At 35.4% G+C, this 17434-nt stretch overlaps 2 protein-coding genes across 2 annotated transcripts; one reads left to right on the top strand and one right to left on the bottom strand.

Annotated features, from left to right (window-relative positions):
• Positions 1–5510: 5510 nt before the first annotated feature.
• LOC101306355 (DCN1-like protein 4-like) lies at positions 5511–11553 on the top strand. The gene is made up of 9 exons (XM_004303210.1): positions 5511–5721; positions 7623–7704; positions 8363–8437; positions 8517–8553; positions 9898–9981; positions 10105–10165; positions 10262–10368; positions 10512–10577; positions 11026–11553. Exons 1-9 carry the CDS (start codon positions 5709–5711, stop codon positions 11119–11121), a joined length of 621 nt encoding a protein of 206 aa, XP_004303258.1. The 5' UTR covers positions 5511–5708; the 3' UTR covers positions 11122–11553.
• A 1159-nt stretch (positions 11554–12712) lies between these two features.
• On the bottom strand, positions 12713–14482 carry LOC101306065 (deSI-like protein At4g17486-like). Its single transcript, XM_004303209.1, has 3 exons — positions 14201–14482; positions 13507–13794; positions 12713–13147 (listed from the first exon to the last, which is right to left on the bottom strand). Exons 1-3 carry the CDS (start codon positions 14331–14333, stop codon positions 12897–12899), a joined length of 672 nt encoding a protein of 223 aa, XP_004303257.1. The 5' UTR covers positions 14334–14482; the 3' UTR covers positions 12713–12896.
• Positions 14483–17434: the final 2952 nt, after the last annotated feature.

The raw sequence follows: 17434 nt of genomic DNA, 5'->3' as shown, positions 1-17434 counted from the left end.
TCTTGATTGACTTGTGGACTGCCCAATTAAGCCCATTGTAAATTTTGGTCGCTGACCAGGTCGACCAACAAGACAGATGAAGGCTCATGGAGCATACTGGTGGGACAGATGGATTTTGTCTTTTTATAGAGATGAGGTTGTTATTGGTGGGCCCAAGCTTAATATTGTCATTTTCAGATTTTTGGGTCCAATGAAAATATGGGAACCACCTTCAAGCGGCAAAAATTAACATTTCGCCTTTGCCTTTTGATTCTTGGGGTGCATTTTCCCTAAGTAAGGCTGTATTTGGTAAGGCTTTTAGGCTGCTGTGCGTTAAAGCAAAGCCGGTCAAGGTGTTTGGTAAGCTAAAAAATGACCTGTTTTGCTTTAAAGCACAGGCTTTTTAAGGCCAAAAGCGGAAACTGCCCAACCCATGTTTTAGAAGCTGAAAGCCACGGGCACGCGTTCAATACTGTAGCGATGCTTAATGAGTTTTTCAAAATACCAATGGGTAACCTTCTCCACTTCAACTAATTACACGACCAATCTGAGCTCTTCTCTTTTCACTGTCTTCTCTCTCGACTCTCTCTCTCTCTCTCTCTCTCTCTGCAAGTTGAACATAAGGATTTCATTCGATCTCCCTGTGATCATGATTTGAGGTATTCGTACAGGTAATTTTTGAAAATTTGGATTTTGTTGTTTATGCTCAAATCACATCATTGATTTTATGACTCAAATCAGCAAAGTTCGAAACTTGAAGAAGGGAATGAATTATCGATGACCAAGACTCGATCGGTGTTGAGAAGAGAGGGCCCATGGCATGCCGAAGGGAGACCATTGTCCGCCCAAGGCACATCGCTACAATGACCTATTTGAGGACCTCATTCAAGTAAGAACATCATAAGCTCTATTATGACATGGTTAATCTTCAATTTCTCATTTTTTATGTTTTTCGTATTGGGTCGTTTTTAGTTTTCAATTTGCAGTGTTACTTTTGATTATGTTCTTTAGTTTCTAGGCATATGGTATATTTTTAGGTTATCACAGTTTTTGGAATTGCATCATCAAGGCTAGAAACATTTAATTTGCTTCTATCAATATTTAGATTTTTTTTTTTATGTCCTATAGAGGTCTTATTTTGCTGGGTTGCTAGCTATTGATGGTTAGAGCAGGTGTTATTGTTTTGATTTCCGGTTTTAGAGTGGACGAGGGTGCCTCTATCAACTGAAATCGTTGTTGAACACTTTTGGTTTCTTGATTAGCTGCAAACTCTGTTATTTGAAACTAAAGGGGAGGTGTATTCAATTCTGATCGAGGTGATCATACTCTTACTGCGATCATTTCTGCTTTGCTGCATTTTTTTGTTTTTGAAAGGGCCTCTCCATTTTCTTATTATTGTTACTTATGACTAGCAATGTGATGTTTCAATATTTCAGAGGCTACTTGCATTCCTCTCTCATACCAAAAATTTGATTTGTTTTCCTTTGATCCTGTTTTTTGTTCAGGCTATGGAAGGTTTCAGTGTTTTGTAAAAACAATTTCTCCTTAGTTCCAATGACAAATATCAAAAGTAAAAGGAAATACATAAGGATTGTAATCAGGGCCGGTCCTGAAGAATTGAAGGCCCGGTGCGGAAAAAAAAATTGTGCCCCTTGTGCTAAAATTTTTATCATAAAACTACCTTTTTTTTGTTGGTTTTAAACCTATTAATATACTCTTAATCTTAATATTGTTATAAAAAAACATTTTTTTTTATCACATGTTATAACTTCGTGAATTGAACTCATAACCTTCTACCTATTAAGATAAGACTATGCCGCTATACCAAATAGAATTGGGCATAAGAAGTAATAATGTTTTCTTTTAATTATGTAAATATATATACATGTAAAATTTATTGTATTCTCATTTGATAAGGAAAAAAATATTTCTTTTTTTTAGAGTGAATGACAGAGTTGTTCTAAATTTCTAATCCATGCAAAAGAAAAAGTTATTCTAATAGAAAGAAATAATGAGAAACTACAAATAGCAAACATGTGGGCCACTAATTTTTTTTAATAAAAATGTTAGTCTCCTGCTGTTACTGGCTCCTAAACCCCAATCCATAAAAGATAGACTTAATTATTAATCGAAGCAGAATTTGGCAAAGATTAGGAGAACTGAGGTGTAATTAAGGCTTGATTTATGCCCTTTTTGTTTAGGGCCTAGTGCTATCGCACTGGGTGTACTTGGCCAGGACCGGCCTTGATTGTAATGTAGAAAGGATATTTTCTTTTTGATGAGACTTGAATATTAGACTCTATTAACTATTGTATGATATATTGAATCATCAGATAATCTGTTCTCATATTTATCTTTTCTTTGTGTATGTTGTCACTTGGCTTCACCCACATTCATTTCTCCGTCAATACAACAAATTACTTCATTTTAGAGTAATGGAAATGGAAGAAATAAAGGAAGATCATAATTAAGGAAGAAATAAAGGAAGATCAAAATCTGGGTAGAAATATAGAAAGTTAAGAAAAATTTATAAAGTTTTTTTTTGAAGGCAAAAAAAAATTATAAAGTTTAAATTAATGATAACTTTAAACAACATTGTATTATCACACAATGAAGCCAAATAATCTTTCATGTTCAAATTCGTCCTTCCACTAATAAAACTATAAAAGCACAAGCCAACTTTGAGTTTACCAAACACTTTATCATTGCTTTTGCCATTAACAACATTTATTAAAAGCCAGTTTATCAAACACTCGGCTACTTTGCTTTTCAGCTACTTATTCTCAAAAATAAGCATAAGCCAACTTTTCTTAAAAGCACAGCCGTACCAAATACAAAGTCATTTCTAATATAATCAACATATTCCTTCTCTATGTCGAGGACCATACAATCACCTAAAATTCTTCTTTCATCTTATTTCTAAATTTGTTCTTAATGATATTCATGGATGAAAAAATTCTGACTTTCTAGTTTGAACCAATAATGGACATAACTCACGAATTGAGGTCAAATTCAGAAATTAAGCATCACTAAGCATGTCTTTTTCATAGTATGGACACTAACTTAAGAGAAAGCATGTAACCATATCATCAAAATATTTAGGATAAAACTTTTTGTATTACCAAGAATATGTTCAATTTTAAACTTAGGTTTCGTTAATGCATATCAGACATATCAATATAGCCCAATAAGAAATTAGCCCATCCATGTTTTGTTAGCTCTCTAAGCAATGTTTTTCTACGCCTCACAAAATGCATAGCCCTTGAACAAAATCAAGAGACTTTTGCTGCAATGTCTAAAAAAACACTTCATTAATTTTCATTACCTTGTTCACTAGAAGTAAACGAAACACAAAAAGAAATTTCCCCCATAGCTTTGAGAACATCTATTTCTTCTCCTTGAAGCTCTAGTTTAGTTGTTTTAGTTGCACTAAACAACTTAATTAAACTCTTGATTGAACGAAAATTTGAACCGCAACGAGTCGCACCAGCTCGTTACATAGTAATAATATTTTTAATCCGCCTTGTAGTTTCAAGTTGACCACATGCTAGCAAGTTTACGATTTCTTCTTTTGTAACAGCTTTTTAAGGCCGTATGATGCTTGCCAAAAGAGCTTACAAAGTTCACAATAAAACTTAGGATGACATTTTTTTTTCAAATTTTATGTACCCCTTTGGCAATAGCAATTAGTGTTAACTGTAGACGATGAGCAAAACAATGCACATAGTATGCATAAGGACACTCTTCGGTCAAGAAACAATGCTTGTAAACCTTTATTGGACGTGATTATTATTGTATCGGTGACAATTTTTTTAAGTAATGGAAAATCCCTCTTAAGCATTTTACATGCTTCCCTTGATGATAAACTCTCCATGAAATACAAGAGTTAAGAAAAAAAATATCAAACACACCTCATAGATTTCTTTGTTTTGTTTCCAACAAAATCTATAAGCTACTAAAGCTAACAAAAGCTAAACATAATATATTTGTAAATGACTCGTATTCTCTCTCGCTCTCACCCTGGGTCTTTTATTTTGTGGCGGTTTTAGGGATAACGGCAATGATGACAGGTTAGATAATGACAGCCCCGACAATATTCAAGCATCACGTGGGCACCTTATTTCTCTCCCACTTCTCCTCTCCAGTAATGGCGGTAGCGTTGAAGGCAAATTCATTTTATAATCGGGATCTCTGATCCTTCACTGGTGCGGCTATGGGGGGTCTGGCTCCTTGAGATCAATGATATTTATGGTTGTGCATCTCATGACAAAAGTTGGAGTGCAGACGACAATTTTCGATCTGCTGCTCCTTTGTTTGGTGGCTACGGCCATGGTTTTCTAGCTGTGGTGGGAAGAGCATGTCAGGCCACGAAGGTTGACGACTGTAGGATGGTGACTACTGTCGGTGTTAGTGGTTATGGAAATGGTTACGTTTTTGAGGTCGCTAACATCCAAGAGAGCCTCCTAGTGTTGGACGGTGGTGACGATGCTGCGGTGAGGACCGATGATGCTGTGGTGGTGACCAACGACTGACGACAAAAGATATATAACTATAAGTTTTGGACCTGGTTTGCTAGGGTTCCAAATTTGTCTTGGGGACTTGGGCTTCATGGTTCTCTATGGGCCAATGTTGTTTGGATTAGAACATTGGTGTTTTAAGATCCTTTTAGGTAGGTTAGATCTTTGGGATGCCCCGTCTGCGAAAGGTGGTCCTAGGTGTTTCTGTTGTGTTAAGATGGCTCCTCCATCCTAACATGTCTTGCTTACTAGATGAGCTTCACTTTAGGGTAATTAGGAAGCATAGAAATTGGTTAGATTCTTCAAGGAGTTTTGTATTGTTCAATTCTTATGTAGCCCTCGTAACGAATCGTGTTCATGTTGTTCTCCAACGTTATATTAGTTTAAAGTCTGACGTCATTTAGATAAAAAAAAAAACAAAACAAAAAAAACATAAGTTAAAGGTACACTCTTTAAAATAGCTAAGTAACCAAAATAATGTCAAGAAAAGATACTCTAAATTAATTTTAGTGATCTTCTAACTAACATAAACTGAACATTATTTGACTCAAATTCTTTTAAAACACACGAAACAATTAAAATGAAACTGAACCGGACACAACAAATTAACTCAAATTATTTCTTTTTTATTCCGTATTCACATGAATCCAACAAAAGAAAAATAGTTACTTTTTCGAGTAATAACTGGACTGAACTGAACTGAACTGAACTGATGTGAACAGATTGCGTTGTTTTCAGACCCTCATGTCTGAGTTCAGGTTTCTGTCTCACAGACTGACCCTGGTGTCATAAATACTTGACTTCATCATCAATTCACAAGGGGATCTAACTTTAACCTGAAACAAAATTTAACTCCTCATACACGACCGGTAAAAGTGAAACTCAGCGGGACCCTCGTTTTCTTTCAGTCATCCTACGCCGCCCACCGAATTAGTAAAAAAACATTTACCCAATAAAACACCGCCACGTCATCACCCTTGCCTCTTGAAACTCGGAAATCAAAAATAGAGAGAGAGGGGGCTAAGTATATGAAGGTCACCTCTCCTCTTACCCTGGGTTTAATTTGAGAGACAAATTAACAGAGAGAGACCAGAGAATCCACCACCACAGAAGACCTCTTGAGCGACGAGGGCTTCTGCGGCTCGCTTACTCTCGGCTCTCTCTTTCTCTCTCTGTTTATTCCAGCCGGTATCTTTTTCCGTTATCGCCAAGATGAGACGCTCCGGTTTGTTATTCCGATCTCTGTTTTTCTTTTTTGTTTAATTTCGGTTCAACTGTTTAATTTTTGAGATGTTTTGATTGTATAAGTAAGTATTGATTTCTGTGATTCAGCCTCAGTTCATGTTCGAGGTTTTTTTGTTGTGTGTTTTTAATTGCTAGATTGATGAATATAGGAGTATAGATCTTCATGCATGTAATTGATTTTAGCTTCATGATAGCAGAAATTATAAGAATATGAATCAGGAGAGGAAAAGAAAGATCGGAAGAATGGAGTGGATCAATTACTTGAATAATAGTATACTCTGGCTATGAGTGAGGTGTTTGACCAGACACCTATGATTCCAAAATTTATGATGGTTTGGTGTTTTCCTGTCTTGTGTTTTCGGAAGAATAAAGAGACGAGAGACACATTAGAGTTACATATGATGTGCTCTTTAGAATTGATTTGGATGCGCCTAGGATGATTTTATTGATACCTCGAGTTTTAAGTATCTCATTCTATATTTTGGAGGTTGTGCGATTTAGGTACATGTCGATATCCAACTTTCCAAGAGATTTTATTAGCGAACACTGCGAGATAAATTTCTTTTTGTTGTGAAATTTCCTATCTCATCTGAAGCCTCTCTCTCTTCTTCTGTTTTTTTTTTTTTTTTTAAATAGTGTAGAACTTTGGAAGTTCCAGAGCTGTGTCTTTCCACCTCTTTGGCACTCTTGACAATTTTCTGTGCCACACAAATCTTTTCACCATCTAGGCTGGAAGCCTGGAACAAACATCTTCTCCTGTATTGTCAACTCAGTAACATTCGCATGGTTCTTTAAGTTGTTTAAAAAATCTCACCCAGACATCAACTGACTGGGGAGAACTTGGACTCTGTTTCTGACATGCAGAGTACTTGACCCGGAATTTATCAGATCATATCATTCCCAACGGATGCGGATGGAACTAAAATTATTCCCCATTGATGGCTCTATGCTGGACAAAAAATCAAAAGCCACTTAAGAATTTTCATCAATTATCCTTCAACCTTAAATTGACAAAGTCTTTAAAAACCTGAATATTACTGTATCATTCTTATTCAGTCTCCATTTTCTGCTGATATACTCCAGATTCACCTCTGTTGATGGCCTTCCATAGATTTAGATCCTTGTCAATTGTGAAGGGATTCTAGGATTAGATCTTTCATTCTATTTTTGTAAAGCACTTTCTTCAACATAGTTGGCATGGGTGGTGCTGGTCTCTCAAACAGAGAGGTGAACGTTTATGGGGATAGGTGCCTTTGCCAGAGTTTTCATCAGGACTCCTCCTTCAGCACTGGGGTAGAGAACCACCAAGGGTCCTTAGAGTCTCAATCACTTTGGTCTCCCTTGTTATTATAAAATGCTTCTAGGAAGCACATTTTTTAATGAATGCTTGCTTTACCTTGAAAATATTTCTTCCTTGGGGGGCAATTTGGTTTAGTGAAGATGTTAGAAGTTGTAGAATATATGTTTCTGATGCTTTAGAAAATCACCTATTGTTTTAATATCATCTACTGAGTTCTTATTGAGTTTGCTTTCCATATTTCCTTTAAGAATTAAATTCAGTTTACCCCATTGTGGTTTAGAGGTGAATTCATGTTAGTCCCTAAACTTTCAATTTCATCAGATTAACCACCCCCTCCCCCCTCCCTCTCTTACTCATGCTCTATCTAATTGGGACGTTGAAATTTGATGACGTGTGATGACGTTTTGGGGGTTGAGAAGCTAAATTACCAGATACCAGAAAAACAAGAGCTCCGGGGGGCGGTAATCTGATGAAATTGAAAGTTTAGGGACTAACATGAATTCACCTCTAAACCACAGTGGGGTAAACTGAATTTAATTCTTCCTTTAAATATAACTAATCCAATCTTAAATTGTTTTCAGCCATTAAAGCAGCTTCAAAAGAGTTGGAACGGATTGATAATGTCTTCTATACCTATGCAAATACAACTTCTGGTGTGATTGAGTAAGTCTGCTCCATCATAATACTTATTTGGATTTATGAATTTCGTCTCTGCTTTTGTAGGAACAGGTTGTGAAAAGTAATTTTTGTCAATCAAAGACTTAGAGCATAGGGACAGAATAAACTTTGAAATTTCGTTGTGGCAGTCAAGATCTTGTAACATCTATGAGTCTGAAGGAACGTCAGAATTTGAACACTATAACAAGGATATGTTGATCTTAAACAGTAGTCGTGTCATAACTATAAGGAACTTCTGGAACCAGAGAAAAATTTGCCTGGAAATCACTGGTTTTTAATTCACTCAGCAAGTCAGCATCATATTAAGTTGTTAACACTAATCACTAGAAAGGGTTTCTATGCTATTTGCCATGAAGACCTTGTGCTCAATATAGCCTATTGTAAAAGTTTATTATTTGCCCCTTGAACTTGAGGGAATTATAACTTATCTCAAAGGCCTACAGAATAGAATGCTCCTACAAACTATTAATATTCTGAAAAAGAAACATCGGGTCACAATTTTAAATTACAGTGTAATAATTGCGTTATAGGCATGTGATACATTTCATTCCACGATATGATAATTCTTGTATCAACTCCACCTTATTAGTTTATAATGGCCAGCTCTTATTAATTATTACTTTTCATCTGGTTTTCTGAACAGCCCAGAGGGAATTGAACATCTTTGTGCAGATATGGAAGTTGACCCTACAGATGTAAGGGTCTTGATGCTTGCATGGTAAGTTCTATTGACAGTCATTTGTGACCTCAATTAATAAATTTGGATTCAATCTAATGTGTTGAATTTGATGGACCAGGAAAATGAGAGCTGAAAAACAGGGATACTTCACCCTGGTAAGCAACAGTTTTCAAGTATGCTGATTGAAATTGAGAAGCGTATATTTTCCTTTTTTTTCTTTTTCTTTTTTTTGTGCAGCACAGTTGCTTTTGCCTATTTGTTGTTTTTTTCCTCCGCTTATTAGCTGAAGAATTGTCTTTGATTTCTCTTTATACACACACACACACAGACAGTCACAGACACACATACTTGAGGCCTGATCTAGAGAGGACTCTCCGGACTTTTAGATTTGAGGATTTTTACTATTTTCACTAGTATACGACCTAATTCAACGATTTCAACTGTTGATTTTTTAGATTCCTATGCAAGAATTGTGTCTATAAAAAATCAACCTAATCCATAATCATTTGGCCATTAAAGTTGTGTAACCAAATGTTATCTGTTAGATGAAATAAAAACAATCATGGTACTAATCAAATGGTTAAATTGGTTTTTTTTTTTTTTTAATTTGGTCTAGTCTTTTTGTTAGGATTCATGTGTACATGTACCTACTGAATGCACTGGCGGAGCCAGCCTTGGTGAAACTTTTGAGGGGTGAAAAAAAACTACTTTATATATATAAACATAATTAGTATCCTCAATTGAAGTATGTGTGAGAAGTTGCGATTGTCTCTAAAATCCTTATACAGACTCTACCACCAATTATTAATACTATTGTAGTTAAGAGATTATGGCTCAAAAACCAAGTGAATAGTGATAGTTAATGGTTTCGAACTCGATCAGATCCTTTTTCTGAGCATGGAATATGCTGTTGCAAGCAATCAGATGAGCAACGTATGTTAGAACTAATTAACTAGAACTGTAGAACATATAGTGTAAATTGATAGAGAAAATAATTATGATTTGGTTTCAAACTCAAAGATTAAAGGTCTAATGGCGATGATGGTCTAATATTTGGCTTGATCATGAGTGGTTTATTCTTGTTGTTCATGTATGCACACAAACTTGGTATACTGTGGTTTAGAATAGTTAGGGTTTGTTGAAATTTTTTAGTCGTTTAAAATATGCTCTTATGTAAAGATTCATTGAAAATTTTTTTGCGGTACAACTAGCCCGGGTAAGAATTTTGTCCTTGCTCTGCCACTAACTGAATGAATGGCTTGTTACATTTGAACAACCATTTTTCCCATCATTAGATTTGCTAATCTTATAACAAGAGTATCTGCTTGAAGTATGTCATTGTTACCAAGTTTAGCCATATCTAGTTTACATTTTTAAAGAATCATTGTATTTGGCGTATTAATGTCCTGTATATATGTCTCTGATGGATTATAATATAGTAGTCCGTAATTCTTTATCCCCATGTGTTGTAACTGATAGACCAATGTCATTTTTGACAGGAAGAGTGGCGAGTTGCACTGAAAGCATTAAGGGCGGATAGTTTAAGTAAATTAAAGAAGGCACTTCCAGAGCTAGAGAAAGAGGTAAATATTTTCATTTAGCTTCCTTGTAGAACATTGTGATAATTTACTAGATTACCACATACAAGATGGAGGTTACAGAAGATCTGATTCTTTTTGTCCTTCCTTTGATTGTATCATTTAAAGGTGAGGAGGCCATCAAACTTTGTGGATTTCTATTCCTATGGATTCAAATATTGCTTAACAGGTATGGTTGTTTCATCTTGAAACATAACTGTGTCCTTTCTTTTTATCATTCGTACACACATACTAATGTCAACCTTGTGTAATTTGTTTTTGTCAGAGGAGAAACAGAAGAGCATAGATATAGAGAGCATATGCCAATTATTACATATTATTTTAGGATCTCAATACCAAGCGCAGGTTGACTCATTTGTAGAGTACTTAAAGGTAAGTGACTGCGTTTGTGGTATTCTGCAGTCATGTATGTATGTGGACCTTTTGATGGCTAAAGTCATAAATCAGCATCTACTTTTCGAGAAAAAAAAAAATTATGGGAAGTAAATTTGAAATTGTTTCCTTACTAAATGCAGACCCAGAGTGATTACAAAGTCATAAACATGGATCAATGGATGGGCTTTTACCGATTTTGTGACGAGGTAATCTCAAACTTTAGTTGCTGATTTTAAATTGCTGCTTTTGTTTCTATCTCTTCAGTTTTCCAGCTTATTTTTCCTATTTACTACTAGTGTACCACATATCATACAGGTGTAATTTAACTATAATGTCATTAATGTATAAAACGTGCTATATACATGCTAATGTTATCTTGTCTTTAACACATGATTGTTGAAACGTGCTATATACAATTATGCATGTTGAAATTCCAAGCCTTAAGTCTGAACATACACCACTTTGGGTAAACTTCTGGCAACATGATTTTCTGTAACTATTAGTTACAGTTGGTACCTTAATGCATTTGAAACCCCTCTAAATTTACTATGCTGCCCATTTGAACTATCCCTTGCTCCGAAAAAGAATACCTCCAGTATATCGTTTGGCATATTGCTGGTGCTAAAGCTTACCCTTTACAATCTTTTTGCACAGATAAGTTATCCAGACCTTAGCAACTACGATCCTGAACTTGCATGGCCTTTGATCCTTGACAATTTTGTTGAATGGGTGCGAGAAAAGCAGAGCTAGAGCTGATGATTCTTGGTCAACTTCAGTCTCTGCCAAAAACAACAATTCCTGAAGTACTCTTCCCTCCCAATATTCTGTGGCTGTGTTGACGTACTTACCCATGTTTCTATAGGGAATTGGCCTTTTTGCAGGACAATGGATGGCCCCAGGGATTTTATATTGGTTCTCATTTTCTCTTCCAGATATGAAAAGCTTCCTCAAAGTGCTTGGCTTTGGTAATTCTATGTTTGTATTATGACAGTACTTGTGAAAGCCATGTTAAATGTCACAGCGGCTTCCATAATTGATTCTAGTGAATATTCAATTAAATTGCTCTTAAGGTACTTGATCGAATGGGTGTTAAAGCTGTTGAACTATGCTCTTTTAGTGTGAAGCGATTGTATCATGAATGTGTTTTGATATAATGAAAGAGACTCTTTTGAATTTCCTACCGATAGGTTCCGTGAATCTATCATAATGTGTTGATTTGGATGCCCTGCCCTGATATCATCTTATAAAACAGAATGACGAAGGCACAGAAACTGTGACTCTGCTTAGGACTGGTTAGCTCTTTAGAATTAGCCGGTTAGCTTCGTATTATGAAACTAACCAGTAACCATCCTTTAGACCAACTCATATACGAAGCTAACCAACTAAGAAGCCATCCTTTAGACCAACTCATATTGACATCATTGTTCAAATTTGGGTTCCTTCTGATATGATCATTTTTGTAAATTTTCATCCATAGTAGTGATTTTTGGGTTATTGAACTTTATCAAATCGTTGGAGGAACCAAACTTGTTCAATCTGAGCCCTTTATATCTACAATTTATAAGTCCACGGTTATAAACACCCAAATGATGACCAATTTGGCTCAAGATTTGCTTAAATGATCAACTAATAGGGACATGAGGTGAAGATGTCGATTCCTCTCATCAAAAAAAAATAAAAATAAAAATAAAAAATAAAAAAATGTCGATTCCTAACCAAAAAGTTGTATGAACGACGGTGATATATAATTGCCTTGCCATTACTTTCTCAATGCCTACAGATTTGCGCAAGGTTCCTATGGATTTTGGTGCATGTGCAACACTCTTAGACCATTGAGACACAATTGCACAAACGTGCTTTAATTGTTCCAACAAGTCACATAGGTGGTTCGATATTTGATAACCACTCTACTTCAAGACAAGGAAAAAAGAACAACGTGATGAGTAAAGTGACCGGCATGAGATATTTCTGATAAAGAAAGAAAGGGACATGATTTCTCAACTGGAATGGCATTTGATGATCAACGAAGTAGTGAAAGAACGTGAAGGCACATTGTGTAGGGCATTCAGCTTCCGTTTCAAAGCAATCACACCTTCAAAGCCTGTACTCCAAACCCAAACAGAATAATGATATGGCAATGTTCATGGTTGCATTGCATAGCTTTCTTTATGCCAATAGAGCAAACCTTGAATGAAAACAGAACCCAGACTTTTCCTGATTTTAATTTTTATGTGACTTGGTGCATCCTTTTACTTTATTAAAGCTACTCTTCTAAACCAACGTGTGCAAAGTTTATTAATCACACTTCCACATCTGTCACCCTGAGAAAACCAAACCAGATGGATCAGCTTTCATTTCATTTATGCAGAGATCATCAGTTGCTTAAATGTACATGTACAAAGGCGATGGCAATTTCAAGGGCACAGCTAAAGAATGAAGGAAATAATAGAAATGGAATTTGACTCTGCCTCTTTCCTTTAAGCAATTGTCAATAGAATGAAAATCTGTGCGGCAAACAACCATGATCAGGATGAAGAACCAACAATCAAAGGCGATGATGGAGGGAGAGGACGTCTTGTTCGGCTTCTACCCCTGCGGGTTGTTGTGCAGGCTGGAGAGGATGATGCAGAAGAACAAGAAGTAGATGATATGCCCACATTGTTTGCTTGGCTTGTCAGTTTCTTCTCGTCTTCTTCATCTGCCTTCTCATCGATTCTGTGATGACGAACTTTTGTTGAATTTAAAGTTACAGGAAGAACGCAATTGCAGAGAAAGCCTGCCATTGACAAAATGGATTTCAGTATTATAACAAGATTAGCACCACAATTAAACCAATGAAAGAATTCAATGCAGAGTAGCGGTGTTATGTTTGAAGGACTCCATAAAAAGGGATCTGCTATGAGAAATAGTTAAACAAAGAAAAATAGCAAGATTAGGACACAAAGTTAAATTGCTGTATTTTATACTTATAATGATAGAAATGATTCAATGAACAACAACATCCCGAGCTCAAACTTTTAACTACTATGTGCATCCATGATTAAAGCTTGTTTGGTAATAATTTTACATTTCTATGAAACATTTCAAACATCATAAGAGTTGGAATGAAAATGCAAAAGTCAGATCAGTTCTTACCAATTCTTGCAAGCCGATTAACCCAATTCGGAATTGGGTTTCCAGTCAATCTAATACAAGCATCATTGCAGAAATGGTTGCAGTTTTTGGTGATCAAGTTGTATGCATTCCCTCTATATTGCTCTGCAAGCTGTTCCATCACTGTTCTCACCTCCAAAGGCCCAACATCCGTTTTCCCAATCAAAATTGATTTCCTAAATGTAAATCCATCACACTTTCTTGGTTCCCCCTCAAAAATCCCAGTTGTTGGATACTCATGAGCTCCAAATGCATACTCAATCCCATGAACTGCACAACTAAATCCAATGAACACTTCCACCAAAACAGAATAGTGACATACAAAACAGAAAAAAAGTCAAACTGATAAAATCTCACAAAAATAGGAAAAGCAGATCAGCACCATAAGGGAATGTTCATGACTAATTACTACCAAAGCTGCTAAAATTATTTTACTTCCAATCAAAATCCAGGTTCTTTTTTTCATCAGACAAATGAATAGACTGAATCTACCTATCTCCGCTGACGAACCAAGTACAAAGATTGAGTTAAGGATCCACATTACGTAAATCGCGTTTCTATTAGATTTCAGCATATGTGATAGATCGAGTTCACAGTCTTAAAATTTTCAAAGCTACATTGAAAAACCAAGATAGATTACAAACAAGAATATGAGGATAAGCCAAGTAGTACCAACCTTGAACACCAGAATGGTAGACACCAAGACCAAGCCAATAAGCGTAGCCATTATAAGGTGTCAGATCATAAACGTTCAAGTACACAGGCACCGATCCACTGTCATCAGTGCAGACACTCTTTCTGCACAGCATTTTTGTCCTCTTGTTGCTGCTGCTCCTGCATTTAGAGACTTGAGCTTATATGGGCACTGTCATTTTCACACAAAGCACCCACTTCCCATTATAAAAAGATGAACAAGAAGAAGAAGAATGTAATCGATTGCATCAGAATTCCAAGTCACTTTTTTTAGGGTTTTTAAATTGGTGGGTTTTTGGTTTTGAGTTAAGAGTTTTGGAGAATGGAGATAGAGAGAAGAATCTTGTTGATGGGTTCCACCGTGAAAGGTGGTGGTGGGTGTCTTTTTAAAAATAACAGAGAGAGAGAGAGACTGTGGTTGGTGCTGGTGATGTGTTTGTTATATAAAATCTTGCACCACTGAACAACTGGACTTCGATTTTACTGGAATTACAGGGAAGAGCCTAATTTATCTCAATAAAGAATTTGAATTTTTGGGAGAAAGTAACGTACACTCATTATGCTACATAGTGGAGTGTCATATTAAAACAATGATAGGATTTTTCTTTTAGGAAAACAAAAAAGTGTTTTATAGAAAGGAATGGCCTTTTTCTGGGAAAACTACTATAATTGCGGCTTTTGGGAGCACAGGGAAAAAGAGAAGGGCAAAGGACCCAAAGCCAGAGGAGATGAATCATGAATGTGATTAATAATGGATTATGGGGTATAAAGAGGCTGATTATCAGTCTGAGGAATTTATGGGTTTTAATTCTTGTGCCATGGTGTCAAGGGAGGACATCAAGGTCATCACCTGTACCCATTTTTTTATGTGTCAATTATGTGCCATCAATAAAATTTCGTCACATGAAATTCTACTTTTGTGCCAATTAATCTAATTTAGCCAATTTTTTCCAATACTTGAGTTTTTTTTTTTTTTATTGTTAAAACAATTAAATTACAAAGAAGAATATCTAGAGCAACCAGCTCCAAAGATGTCAAAATTCAAAGCTTGTCTAACAGTAACATGAAAGTTAACCTCCTAACAACTAGGATTAGAGAGCTTGTGTCCCAAATTGGCAAGGCCACTAGCGACGAAATTTGCTTCTCGAATAACAAGATGAAAGGAGATATGATCAAAGAATTCTGTTATCTTGGATAATCTGGAGGAGCTTCTAGGGGCATTTGAACTACATGTTGACGCAGTTGATGACCAAGGAAGAGTCACCCTCAACAACCACATTTTTGACGTTCATCTCTTTCACTTTGAGGAGGCTGTCTTTGAGAGCAGTTGCTTCTGCGATTGAGACATTTGTTTTCCCAATACGACGTGCAGCAACAACTACATGACACCCCGCATCATCTCTTAGAACAAAGCCAACAGCTGCGACAGAACTCTGTTGAAGCACTGAACCATCAAAATTGATCTTTACAACACCAGGAAGAGGTTGTAGGTATATGACATTCATATTCAATTTGAAAAAGGAAAAGAAGTCTGTTGAAAACCCAAGCAATGAAGGTTTCCTGGTTGAGCTAGGAGAAGCAAAGATTAAAGAGAAGAACTGTCGATTTACCACAGTAACATTGATCTCAAATCATCTAAGGTAAATGCATTTCATGCATATCATGGTTGCAATCCTTGATTGAGAAAAAAATTTAGTTTTGTTATTGATTAAGATTGACTAAATATCTTTAAGATAGTTTAGGAAATCTTATGCAAATCTGTTTTGAAAATGATTTGATCAAATCTTATCTTTTGTTAACATATTTTGTTTTTGAAATGAGTTTCCTTCTAAGTCTCAATTAGTGATCAATGGGATCCGATTGAGGGGGAGTGATGTCACTATATGTATGCATCAAAGCAATCTGTTTTTGCATTGAGTTTTATTTTGATAAGAAAAGCATTGTGATATTGACTGCTTGTTTTGAAAATTGTTTTTGAAACTCATTCATATATGGGAAAATTTTAGAACAGTACATAACAAACAGTCCACTCTCAATTTTAGTATTTCAAGTTTCACAACAATCAAAATAGTACATGACGTTTAAAAACTGGCACACTTTTAGCACATGCCATCAATAACACCGTTAAATCTATGTAATTTCTCATTTTTCAAATGGTGGTTTTAGGTTTTCTCCATTCTCTCTTTTTTTATATTAGGTTTTCCTTTTCTTTTTTCTATTTATATACTTTTTTAATCTTGTAAACTCAGACCACATATTCTCAAAGAGTTTGTTGTTTTCCCCTTACCTGGTTTATTTGTTTACTATTCGTTGTATTTGTAAGTTACTCAGTTTGGTTTTAATGAAAGGCTCATATTAATTAAAAAAAAAACTTTGATGCTCGTCCCAATCTAAGTAAAACTAGGACATAGCTTTCTCACTCTAAGTTTCCTTACTTTCCTTACTCAATACCCACCGATATATATTTAAACTCTTGCTTTCATAGTTTACTAAACCAAATCATCTTTCAACTTCCTCCTACAGTCCTACGTACCTCGATCACCATTTTTGTATATGATGGGTTTGAACGGGGATGAAAAAGAGAGACAACAATACTTTTTCATTTCTTATTTCCCTCTCCTTATTAATTATTAATTTAATTATTGATTTTAATATTTATTACTGTTAAATTAAGGAGTGACGGATTTACCTCTCAAAGTTTAGCGGAAAACACGTTAGATAACAAAGAATGTAACGGTATGTACATATTTTCGGTTGAGATTATAAGTTCATGTACCGTTATGATTGTTTTGAAACTTGAAACACCAAAATTAGGAGTTGACCATTTGTCATGTACTATTCTTAAAATTTTCTCAAAAATAAAATAAACCTTGAACTTTAAGCTTTGAAATATGTTTGGGCGTTAGGGATTTGGAGTAATTGTGAGGACTAGAAATATAGTTTCATCTTTAATTAGTCCCTCGTTAAGATCATAATTGATTTTCTTTGTTTTTTTTTTGTTTTTTTTTTGTTTTTGTTTTTTCCAGGAACAACAACAAGAAGTCATTAAATTTGATATTCAGATGCCTTTGTCTTGACTCCCCCAATGCAAGGAGTTCCTACTTGTTCCAATAGTATCATGCATTCTTGTTCCAATAGTATCATGCATTCTTGTACTAATTTATAAAGTTTTAAATTTCTTCAATATAAAAAGGTGTTAAATTAAATAGCAAATCAC

The sequence above is a fragment of the Fragaria vesca genome, linkage group LG6 (assembly GCF_000184155.1).
Source record: "Fragaria vesca subsp. vesca linkage group LG6, FraVesHawaii_1.0, whole genome shotgun sequence".
NCBI lineage: Eukaryota > Viridiplantae > Streptophyta > Magnoliopsida > Rosales > Rosaceae > Fragaria > Fragaria vesca.
The sequence above is the reverse complement of the archived record's forward strand: the minus strand, read 5'-3'. Positions and strand labels throughout refer to the sequence as shown.